Raw genomic sequence first — 13,239 nt, 5'->3', positions numbered from 1 at the left:
AGAACTTCTTTGATAGGCATTTAGAAGTGGAATACTAAGTAAGGATCAGAAGTTATGGATGAACAACTTCTTTATTACAATTAAGAGCAACGTTTCAAGCAAGTGATATACAGAGTGTGGTTGACATGTATGTATACAGGTAGGAGGCAATGTTATACAGTAGAGTAGATAACTACATCTAATATCTACTCTTCTGTATAAACATTGCCTCCTACCTGTATATATACTTGTCAACCACACTCTGTAAATCAGGACTCATTTCATGCCATGTGTTTTCCAACAGCCTATGTACCAGTTAGGCATAACTCAGATTGAGTATAGTGCATACCATACTGGATTTCAAGGTGCTTTAGAGAGGTTTCATCAGACTCTCAGGATATGATGAGGACTTACTGTTTTCAGACGGAGAAGGGCTGGGGTGAAGGCATTCACTTGCTGTTTGCTGTGAGTGAGTCAGTTCAGGAGTCCCTGGGTTTTAGCCCTTTTGACCTTGTCTTTTCCAATACTGTTCATGGAACTTAAAAGCACTTAAAGGACCATTGGCTTAATGATAGGTCTGAAGTGAGTTTGTTTGCCGATGTCTCATCATTTCGGACTGGGCATTCTAAAGGTTGTGAAGTTGCTAGCGATAACTTGAAGGATTCCCAGGAAAAAAATGATGGTACATTGTGCCAAAAAAATCTCAAGAGAGAAATTTCAGTCCTACCAATCCCTGGTCAACCATTACATGCTAGGTACCACAATCCTCATGTTGTTGACAGAAAAAGTCAAGGATACAAAGTTTGTTGTACAATCACCAGGCCATCGTAAAAACGACATCTTTGTCATGTCAACATGATTAGAAAGTATCACGAAAGAAATGACAATGTACCTACTCAGTTTCTCCTGTAGATATTGTATCAGATTGTGATACTGATAAGTCCTAAGCTAAACAAATCTGAAGTTTAAGCTTTAACTCACTTGGATGCTAAGTTTGGGCATTTGTTATCTGAGCAAAAAGGCTCAAATGACAGAGTTAATTCAAGAGTTTGACAACGTGTTAACGGATGTACCTGTCCGTACAGACTTAGTGTGTCATGATGATATAAGGGTAACGCTATTTATCAGGGCATTATCATTTGCAGAAGCTCGAGGTCTTCCATTAACTGCCCGACGGAAGACCGAGGGCGTCTGCAAATGATAATGCCCTGAAAAATAGCGTTACCGTTATTAAACCTAAAATGGATGGAATTTGTTATCAAATAAAAAGAAACAACAATATCGGTTTTGAAACAGCTACTGCAATCAACACGAATATAATGTCACTGATCCACTTTTACAAAAATGGAAGACTCATAGAACAAACCAGATGACGTCACTATTGAACGTGGCGTCACCTATTCCTATCCTATGACGACACCTAACAACGGGCGTGATAATGGCCCGTCGTCAAGCAGTATGAGGGCATTATCAAGTTACAGTGGCCCACTCATATTTGATAACATTCGGGCGGTTTCAGATAATTCTATCCATTTTAGCTATAGTGTAGATGTAGATGATGCTGACCCTGTGTTATAAATCTCTACCGCATGGATCCAATCAAGCTTAAAGCTCCGAAGAAGGTAATGTAATGGACAATGACATTATTGAACCATGTCAAAATGTCTGGAGTTCACCTATCATTCTTGTGCCGAATCCTGATGGTAGTTACAGATGTTGTTCCGACATGTAACGTGTGAACGCTGTTTCTAAAACTGAATCTTACACAAGACCAAGAATCGGTGATCCATTGACAGAAATGGTCAAGCCAAATAGGTAGATAAGTTTGACCTGTTGAAGGGGAATTGGCAGATTCCACTGACTGAGCATGCCAAGCTGGTATCAGCTTTTGTGACTCCAGATGGACTTTTTCACTACAAAGTAATGTAATTTGGGCTCAAGAATGCTCAAGCCACCGTCCAGCGTCTCATCAATGACATTACAGCCAATCCTGTGGGTTTCGAAGCCTGCGTTGATGATATATCATCAACAATTCAATGGAGTATGACGAACACCTGAACAGGATCCGTGCACTTTTCGAGGGACTCACTGAAGCCACGGAGACCATTGATTAGTGAAAAGTGAATTTGCACAGGCACATGTAAATTTTGAAGGTCATCGCACAGGCACAGCCTGTATAAGCAAAGGTGGAAAAGGAACTTATGAAGTTATTATTGTCACTGATTTTGTATTTGAAGCTGACCACTGCCATTATAGCACATAATATATTGTGCCATTGAAAATTGTACTTTGATTTGTAAACCTAGTTAATTGTGTAATACAATTGTTGATTGGATACCATTTGTTGTTTGTTGGTTGGTTTCACAGGTAGTACTTTTACGTACATATTTCTTGGTTAACATATTGTTTCAATTAGGAATCAGCACGTAACAATATGACATACATGTGAATGACTGAGTCTGATTATGGAAACATCATCCTACATGGACTGGAAAATATGGGTATCTTTCTCCATAGCACCTGATTACAACGAGGCGTAACTCCGACAAATCATTAATATTACGAATCATTGGTACACTCACAAACACACCACCCCATAATAATCTTTGTTCTGATGATTCAATGCTGGCGAATAGAATGCACTATATTCAGGTAGTCACGTGTGTAAATGTGATCTGGCAGTTGAAAAGCACTGCTGTCACGCACAGTTGTATAGCTGTCAGACTTTAATCAGACATGTCGACTGGACGTTATCTCGTTCTTTTACTGCTTCTCAGCTGTAAAATCATATCCTGTGACAGTAAGTAATTAAAATATCTACAGTTGTATTTGTTTCACGAACATACACGTAATTATCTGTCCCTCAGTTTGTTTTACAACCTCAGAGCTAATTTCGGGGTCAGGAGTATTTCATTCTAGCAGGTAGGGAAAATAAAGTACATTCAAACTATTGTTTCATGGTCTTCTTGATATACTGTATTTCCTCGATTACAAGCTCGATCTCGAATAGACGCCAGGCCTCGAATAAACGCCGGGGTATGCGGTACCTAAAAAATATAATAACTGGAAATACCGTACTGTATTGTGACTAGTGTACACATTGTAACACATTGTCCCTACTAAACAGAAGCATTTGAGAGAACTTTTAAACTACAGTAGTGAAGATGGGTCTGAGTAAATCATAAATAACACAATAATAATAAAAGGCGGGCCATGATCAAACGCCGGAGGTAAAGAGTGTCTGAAAGAAACATAGATCGAAGGTCGAAATAAGGTGGTGTGAATTTACCGAAAGATGTTATAATTGTATGATCACTTGCAGGGAGACACGTGCCGTGCTCCTGATAACTACCCTTCCTGTCTACCACAATCACACTGAAAATGAGGTAAAAGCCCATCAGGCCCTCCTCGCTACACGTTTACATATAACTCATTGTTGTATACAAATATATGGACGAACAAACCAACAAAGTAGCTTTAACCAAACATTTGATGTTCTACGAAATGTTCTATATGTAGCTCTAGTGAGTGATCGAGTGAGTGGGTATGGTTTTATACCGAGTCTGGCAATAGTCCAACAATATCGCGGAGGGAGAGATTAGAATAGGGCCCAATACATTGTTCCTATTGGGGAATAGAACCCAGGTGTACGGCGTCACGAACGAACTCCTTAACCACTGGGTTTTCTTAAGTCTGGCTCGAGATTCAAAATAATAATAGCTAAGGCACGAGGGCCTGAACACCTTGTTTATGTACTAACAGCAATGTCGACTGTTATGGTATCATTAAGAGGCAAGTTAGCTAAATCAACAAAATAGAAATATCAATCCGGCCATCTGGTATTCTAGATGGTGGGGATGGTGACAATACTGATTGCAGGAGAGCCTAATAAAAATAGGCTGAGGTCTCAAGTGTCATCAGTAGATACATATCCACCATTCTTTGTGAGTGCAATATCATTTAGAGGCAAGTTAACTAAATCAACAAAATAGAAATATCAATCCGGCCATCTGGTACTCTAGAGGGTGGGGATGGTGAAAACAATGTAGGAAAGCCTAATAAAAATAGATTTGGACTAAGGTCTTGAGTGTCATCCACCATTTTTTACGAGGGCAATATTAAAAGAATCTTATATCACACACACTGAAAGGCAGAACTATTTAAACTAATTTGGATAGCGTTTGCTTCTCCTCAAATTAGACATTACAGTAAACTACGGTTATAACGAACTCAAGGGGACTATAATTTTAGCTCGTTATAACCGTAGTTCGTTATAAGCATATATACAGCATAACTACAGCAAATTGCCGGGACCAAAAAAGTAAGTTCGTTATATCCGTCAGTTCGTTATAAGCGGGTTCGTTATAACCGTAGTTTACTGTATGTATGGGACATAATGTATGCACTTCTGAAGGTAATATCCTGGACACAACGTGCCTCCATACTTATATGACGATGTAAAGAGTATGAAATTAAAAGATCATAAAGCAGTGAAAAGTTTCAGTTCATGTGGTTGATTGCTGTACAATGGTGTCTTGCTAGACATGTTGCTAACGTCAAACTACACTTTCTTTTTAATGTGGGTAAGCCCTCCCATCTGATAAGTCACATGGATTACAGATATTCAAACTGTCCTTATCTATTCTAACAAAGAGCCACTGTACCACCTGGTTGATATTTATGCAAAGATTCATGAAGCAATACAACGGAGTTTACAACACACAGCTAACCTGGTGAAACTATACGGCTGTCAGTAGAGTGCCATTCCATGCTAAAATAGCATTGATAAAGTCTCTCCATGCAACCATGTAGGGGAAACATACCTATGACCATATTTATGTTTCAGTCGCAGCAGATATGTCAAAATCATTTAAGTGTAAATGTACTAATCTAATCTCTTCCCAATGACAAATAATAAATTGTATGAACAAAACTATAAAGCGAGTATGTAAATAATAAAAACATTATTTATCATTTGTGTCATTGTAAATCAGTTTTCCTATTTTCATTTTTTTGGGGGGTAATATATGCTTACTTGTTCATATTTTACATTTGCATTCTCGTTTCATTAATTTAAAATTGATAAAGATCAAGATCAAAAGGAATATATTTTCAAGAAAGGTATCATATATCATTTCATGCAAATACTGTTCAAGCTCTTACTGTTCGGTATTAACTTATTGTGATTTCTATTGTATGAACAGAAATGAAATGTTGTTTGATTCCATAACATCATCAGTGTACGTATGCTGCTTCTTGATCCTGCAAAAAGCTAAAATGTTTAACACTGTGCAGGGATTCTGTAATGTCCTTATGTTATTGCTGTCATTTCCCGTTTCTACTTTCTTTTCCAGCTTTTACGGGTAAGAAATATTTTACTTATCATGCTTGATCGTTCTCTACATTTGCATTCCAATCAAATTCCATTAACATTTGTGAGTAAAATGAAGATAAAAATAAATTATCTTCAAGAAAGAAATCCTTTATTACATTTAATTCAATGCAGGTTTGTGTGCTACCTAGTAATATCCCAGTGCATTGATCTACGCAAGTGGGATACGATGACATGCATTGACTTGCATTGCAAATCAACAAACCTGACCACCCGACCCCGATAGTCACCTCTTGCGTCACCTCGAAACTTCTCCCAATGTATGGTAAAACGCTAAGTTCAGGATTAAAGGGCCTAAATGATGAGAAACGATGCTCCTGTTTTTATTCGTGCTCGGGAATTCCCAGGGGTTTCCCCACGAAAGTGCGAGTAAACCGTCAGTGTGTAAGTCATTTCAAGAATACAGTCTCGTGAAAAACGTATATACAACAGAGTGTGTCGTTCGTACACGTATAAACTTCAGTTTCGCGGTCATGTGATCGACCTCTCGTCCAATGGAAAAGCCGTATTTCGTGTAAACTTTACATTTAAAACTTATAATTTAAGACAACCTTTATCAACTTTAATGCCAATACAATTCAATACAAGTTCGTATATTGCCTCAGTGATATTATAAACGACCCCTTCTTGTAATCATGGCGTTACCTTTCTGTGATGTCATAATGAAGCGGATCTACTCTACGAATATAAATGAAATTCAGGAAACGATAGAAAGCTTGCGGTTTGAACATTATTTCTGTATCAGTTATCGGTATCACATATGATCCATGGTCTTTAGCCCATTTCCAGTCTTAGTAAAGGCCATATAGTGGCATATGTCAAACTGAAAGTCATTGTAAACAGTGTAACCATTAACGGCTTGATTGACACACTTGAAAGAGGCGAATTTGCAGGCACACAACGTATGCTTAGAATAACTTGCTTCAATTGTTTATTGTTTCTTTTGATGGACTGAACTGGATGCATGGGTGGTCAGATTTTCTCTTGCTTGTCTTAAAAGTGAGGTATGTCCAATACTTTGCAATTACTAACTCATTCAAGATAATAACGATATTATGCGGAAACGGTTAAAGCTTCTAATTGTTATCCTTTTGTCTCTCAATTTTCACATGTTTGTTTAATGAGTTTGGGTCAGGAGCATGAGTTAGGGCTCCTGTTGTGCAAATTGATCATGAGTATTAATGTTTTAAACCACTATTCGTACATTTCACTCTGAGTGAGTGAGTGAGTTGTGTTTAACGCCGTTTTTGACATTATTCCAGTCATATCACGGCGTGTCAGCTAAATGTGGGAGGAAAGCCCGAAGTGATGCAGGTCTCTGATGTTAACCACTTCGGTGAAACCCACGAGCACGGGTATGGTGCTGACAAACCTAAAAACATAATCGGAACGAACCCGGATGCGAACCCACAATCATAGGTTTTTGGCGTGCCCAAGGGACTCAACTCTGCACATCGAATCGCGGCGCCTGAAGCGACTGGGCCACCCGTGCCCTCATTACACTCTGATAATTTGCATGCCAACCATAGTGCATCGAACGCAACTGACCTGGAAAGATGTTTCATAAGACTCGAACAACTATAAGCTTGAATTACCATTAGTTGGAACATTTTCAAATCAACAAGTTGTGCGTTGCTGCTGTAATGCATGTCACAGTAGCTGTAACACCAAACATGACAACTCTTACGAGAATGAATGGAGTAATCAAAATGAATTATACTCCAACATATTAACTAGTGCCATGAGATAATATAACAAATGCACCCTTAATACATTGAATCCTTACTTTGGGATTAAAAATCCGACTAATATTTTGTTATTTGCAGTAGCGTTGACCACAGGCACAGGGTCAAACACTGGCACAAGCACAGGCTCGACCACTGGCACAGGAACAGTCTCGAGCACTGGCACAAGAACAGGCTGGAACACTGACACAAGCACAGGCTCGAGCACTGGCACAGGAACAGGCTCGAGAACTGGCACAGGAAAAGGATTAAACACTGGCACAAGCACAGGCTCGAACACAGGCACAAGTACAGGCTGGAGCACTGGCACAGGCATTGAAACATCGATGAGCCCAACTTGGACCACAACTTCAGGTACATATGCATTATTATTCATTGTAAGGCCCACGTTTACGAATAATGGATTGTGTGACTGTTTTCCGTTATTGCTAGAGCTGTGCACATAGGATGAACAGTTACTTATTATAAACACTGACATACTAGCACTTTTCTGGCCAGGATTTTCATAAAGTGAACACAATCTGCTGGAGCAGTAATGATTTATCGATTTACACATCTCATATTGTCTGTGCATCGCCTTATGATAGTGCTGCACTTATGGCAAAGGAGTACAGCCTAATATTTGTAGTATAATTGAAACAAACACTCAAGTATGCACATCTGTTTTTATGCCGAATACTTCTGGATACAGAACTGCCTTCGCTCATTGTGAATGTGCGAAACATACGTAGGTGCTTGTGAAACACTATTTATAGTCATTCTTCAATGTGCGTAGCTGCAAAGCAATTCTTCATACAAACCTCTTGAAAACTTGTATCTCAATATAATACGATAAAACCCTGTTAATTATCATAGTAAATACGACTAAACATTTCCATAATCATAAGAAATATCTACTGAATGAAGAGTCCTTTCAACAACTCTGATTATATCATAAGAATATGCCCATGAATCATTAATCAAATAGTGATGATACCATGTGTTCGCGAAAATGCACCACAAATGGCACCCGTCAGAAACACATGCAAAGATAAGTCAATCGTTCACCTGAAAAACACAGTAACATATGGTACAAGTCAGAATAGGGAATAGCATCAGACATAACTTTAGTCACCTATGCGTCAACGTTGGAAATGTCCTCCACATGTCTATCATTCAACTTCATGTGGCATTGGGGCGGTCGGGTAGCCTAGTGGTTAAAGCGTTCGCTCGTCACGCCGGGATATTGCCGGAATATTGCTAAATGCAGCGTAAAGCCATACTCACTCACTCACTCACTCACTTACTCATGTCACATGACGCTATTTGAAATATTCGTAGAAAGGTCATGCTCGAATATACCTCAACATTTCTGAAATGGAGATACTAAACGCTGTACCTGCTCTAATATTGCTCGACATTGGAAAGTTGACTATTTGAAGGTTGAAGTCATCCCTCTTCTCATTCAGATTTGTAGAGAGTGGTTTTGTCTATCTAAATCTTTATGCATTGATCGGAACATGAAACAGATGAGGCGGACTCTTTTATGTCTGGTTCAGGTGGGTTAATCAGTGGAGGGGACTTGGCTATTTGACCGTTATTGAATGAATCAGAGCATATACTTAATAAAGGAAAGAAAAGTTATTTGTTTGTGAAATGCACAAAATAATAAATTGTGAAAAGAAATGTAAACATAGGTTAAGGAAAGCATTACAAAAACACTGCTCACTGTTTACATCGCTCAGTTTGAGCACAACGAAGTCGTATCGATTCGTTTAACGTTTCTCATGCAAAACTGCGTGCATTTCCCCCTTGTCCATCATATATAAGCCAGTCATATGCATGCGCCAATCACATGCAAAAATGCGTGCTTTTCCCCCTCGTCCATCATATATAAGCCAGTCACATGCATGCGCCAATCATGTGCAATAATGTGTGCATTTCCCCCTTGTCCATTAACATTTGTGAGTAAAATGAAGATAAAAAGAATTTATCTTCAAGAAAGAAATCCTTTATTACAGTTAATTCAATGCAGGTTCATGTGTTACCTAGAAATAATCTAGTAGTATGACGGCGGTCTGTAAATAATCGAGTCTGGACCAGACAATCCAGTGCATTTATCTACGCAAGTGGGATACGATGACATGCATTGACTAAGTCAACGAACCTGACCACCCGACCCCGATAGTCACCTCTTGCGCCAAGCATAGCACCTCTTAAGATAAGTTCCCGAAGACCAAACTTTACGCGGATCTTCATGGGATCTTACCTAGGTGATAATCTAAATGCAGCCGCATTGTAATTACCTAATTTTGATGTCACAATGCGTATGAATAGAAATGGAATTCGGGAAAATATTATAGGCTTGTTTCAATTTGAATGTACTTTCATAACATCAATATCAGTGTACAAATGCTGCATCTCCGTGCAAAAAAGATCAATTGTATAACATTATACAGTGATTATGTGGGAGATGAGGACTCCTTATATTATATATATCATATAACATTGTTGTTTTTCTATTTTAGATGGTTTGGGTAAACATCTTACTATTTCATCCTTGTTCATATTTTACATTTTCATTTCTAACAACTTCCATTAACACTATTGAGCGTGAGCTGAATATTAAAATAATCTATCTTCAGGGAAGAAAGCTTTTATCAAATGTAATGCCAATATAATCCAATGCAAGTTCGTACTCTTCCTTCGGTGATATTATAAACGACCCCTTCTTGTAATCATGGCGTTACCTTTCTGTGATGTCATAATGACGCGGATCTACTCTACGAATAAAAATGAAATTCATGAAACGATAGAAAGCTTGCGGTTTTAACATTATTTCTGTATCAGTTATCGGTATCACATATGATCCATGGTCTTTAGCCCATTTCCAGTCTTAGTCAAGGCCATATAGTGGCATGTGTCAAACTGAAAGTCGGTGTAAACAGTGTAACCATTAACGGCTTGATTGACACACTTGAAAGAGGCGAATTTGCAGGCACACAACGTATGCTTAGAATAACTTGCTTCAATTGTTTATTGTTTCTTTTGATGGACTGAACTGGATGCATGGGTGGTCAGATTTTCTCTTGCTTGTCTTAAAAGTGAGGTATGTCCAATACTTTGCAATTACTAACTCATTCAAGATAATAACGATATTATGCGGAAACGGTTAAAGCTTCTAATTGTTATCCTTTTGTCTCTCAATTTTCACATGTTTGTTTAATGAGTTTGGGTCAGGAGCATGAGTTAGGGCTCCTGTTGTGCAAATTGATCATGAGTATTAATGTTTTAAACCACTATTCGTACATTTTACTCTGAGTGAGTGAGTTGTGTTTAACGCCGTTTTTGACATTATTCCAGTTATGTCACGGCGTGTCAGCTAATTGTGGGAGGAAAGCCCGAAGTGATGCAGGTCTCTGATGTTAACCACTTCGGTGAAACCCACGAGCACGGGTATGGTGCTGACAAACCTAGAAACATAATCGGATGCGGGATGCGAACCCACAATCATAGGTTTTTGGCGTGCACAAGGAACGCAACTCTGCACAGTGCATTGCAGCGCCTTAGACGACTGGGCCACCCGTGCCCCCATTTCACTCTGATAATTTGCATACTAACCATAGTGCATCGAACGCAACTGACCTGGAAAGATGTTTCATAAGACTCGAACAACTATAAGCTTGAATTACCATTAGTTGGAACATTTTCAAATCAACAAGTTGTACGTTGTTGCTGTAATGCATGTCACAGTAGCTGTAACACCAAAATGACCACTCTTACGAGAATGAATGGAGTAATCAAAATGAATTATACACACTCCAAATAATTAACTAGTGTCATGAGATAATGTAACAAATGCACACTTAAGAATTTGAATCCTTACTTTGGGATTAAAAATCCGACTAATATTTTGTTATTTGCAGTAGAGTTGACCACAGGAACAGGATCAAAAACTGGCACAAGCACAGGCTCGAGCACTGGTACAAGCACAGGCTGGAACACTGGCACAAGCACAGGCTGGAACACTGACACAAGCACAGGCTGGAACACTGGCACAAGCACAGGCTCGAACACTGGATCAAGCACAGGATCAAACACTGGTACAAGCACAGGCTCGAACACTGGCTCAAGCACAGGCTGGAACACTGACACAAGCACAGGCTGGAACACTGACACAAGCACAGGCTGGAACACTGGCACTGGCACAGGCTCGAACACTGGATCAAGCACAGGCTGGAACACTGGCACAAGAACAGGCTCGAGCACTGGTACAAGCACAGGCTCGAGCACTGGTACAAGCACAGGCTCGAACACTGGCACAAGCACAGGACCAAACACTCGCACAAGCACAGGCTCGAAAACTGGCACAAGCACAGGCTGGATCACTGGCACAAGCACAGGATCAAACACTCGCACAAGCACAGGCTCGAAAACTGGCACAAGCACAGGCTGGATCACTGGCACAAGCACAGGATCAAACACTGGCACAAGCACAGGCTCGAACACTGGCACAAGCACGGGCTCGAGCACTGGTGCAAGCACAGGCTCTAACACTGGCACAAGCACAGGACCAAACACTCGCACAAGCACAGGCTCGAAAACTGGCACAAGCACAGGCTGGATCACTGGCACAAGCACAGGATCAAACACTGGCACAAGCACAGGCTCGAACACTGGGACAAGCACAGGCTCGAACACTGGCTCAAGCACAGGCTCAAACACTGGCACAAGCACAGGCTCGACCACTGGCTCAAGCACAGGCTGGAACACTGGCACAAGCACAGGCTCGAACACTGGCACAAGCACAGGCTCGAACACTGGCTCAAACCCAGGCTGGAACACTGGCACAAGCACAGGCTCGAACACTGGCACAAGCACGGGCTGGAGCACTGGTACAAGCACAGGCTTGAACACTGGCACAAGCACAGGATCAAACACTGACACAAGCACAGGCTCGAACACTGGCACAGGCACAGGCTCGAACTCTGGCACAGGAACAGGCTGGAGCACTGGCACAGGCATTGAAACATCGATGAGCCCAACTTGGACCACAACTTCAGGTACATATGCATTATTATTCATTGTAAGGCCCACGTTTACGAATAATGGGTTGTGTGACTGTTTTCCGTTATTGCTAGAGCTGTGCACATAGGATGAACAGTTACTTATTATAAACACTGACATACTAGCACTTTTCTGGCCAGGATTTTCATAATGTGAACACAATCTGCTGGAGCAGTAATGATTTATCGATTTACACATCTCATATTGTCTGTGCATCGCCTTTTGATAGTGCTGCATTTATGGCATAGGAGTACAGCCTAATAATTGTAGTATAATTGAAACAAACACTCAAGTATGCACATCTGTTTTTATGCCTAATACTTCTGGATACAGAACTACCTTCGCTCATTGTGAATGTGCCAAACATACGTAGGTGCTTGTGAAACTCTATTTATTGTAATTCTTCAATGTGCATAGCAGCAAAACTTGAAAACTTGTATCTCAATATAATACGATAAAACTCTGTTAATTATCATAGTAAATACGACTAAACATTTGCATAATCATAAGAAATATCTACTGAATGAAGAGTCCTTTGTACAACTCCGATTATATCATAAGAATATGCCTATGAATCACTAATCAAATAGTGATGATACCATGTGTTCGCGAAGATGTGAGCGTATCCTGCACCACTGATGGCACTCGTCAGAAACACATGCAAAGATAAGTCAATCGTTCACCTGAAAAACACAGTAACATATGGTACAAGTCAGAATAGGGAATAGCATCAGATATAACTTTAGCCACCTATGCGTCAACATTGGACATGTCTTCCACATGTCTATCATTCAACTTCATGTGGCATTGGGGCGGTCGGGTAGCCTAGTGGTTAAAGCGTTCGCTCGTCACGCCGTGATATTGCCGGAATATTGCTAAAAGCGGCGTAAAGCCATACTCACTCACCCACTCATGTCGCATGACGCTATTTGAAATATTCGTAGAAAGATCATGCTCGAATATACCTGAAAATGTCTAAAATGGAGATACTCAACGCTGTACCTGCTCTAATATTGCTCGACATTGGAAAGTTGACTATTTGAAGGTTGAAGTCATCCCTCTTCTCATTCAGATTTG

The 13,239-nt window shown here is 40.1% G+C and overlaps 1 protein-coding gene across 1 annotated transcript; it reads right to left on the bottom strand.

Annotated features, from left to right (window-relative positions):
- Positions 1-10,977: 10,977 nt before the first annotated feature.
- LOC139472194 (calphotin-like) lies at positions 10,978-12,120 on the bottom strand. Its single transcript, XM_071254570.1, has one exon. The coding sequence runs from the start codon at positions 12,118-12,120 to the stop codon at positions 10,978-10,980; it is 1,143 nt and encodes a 380-aa protein (XP_071110671.1).
- Positions 12,121-13,239: the final 1,119 nt, after the last annotated feature.

The sequence above is a fragment of the Haliotis cracherodii genome, unplaced genomic scaffold (assembly GCF_022045235.1).
Source record: "Haliotis cracherodii isolate W230 unplaced genomic scaffold, xgHalCrac1.p SCAF_24, whole genome shotgun sequence".
NCBI classification, from domain to species: domain Eukaryota; kingdom Metazoa; phylum Mollusca; class Gastropoda; order Lepetellida; family Haliotidae; genus Haliotis; species Haliotis cracherodii.
The sequence above is the reverse complement of the archived record's forward strand: the minus strand, read 5'-3'. Positions and strand labels throughout refer to the sequence as shown.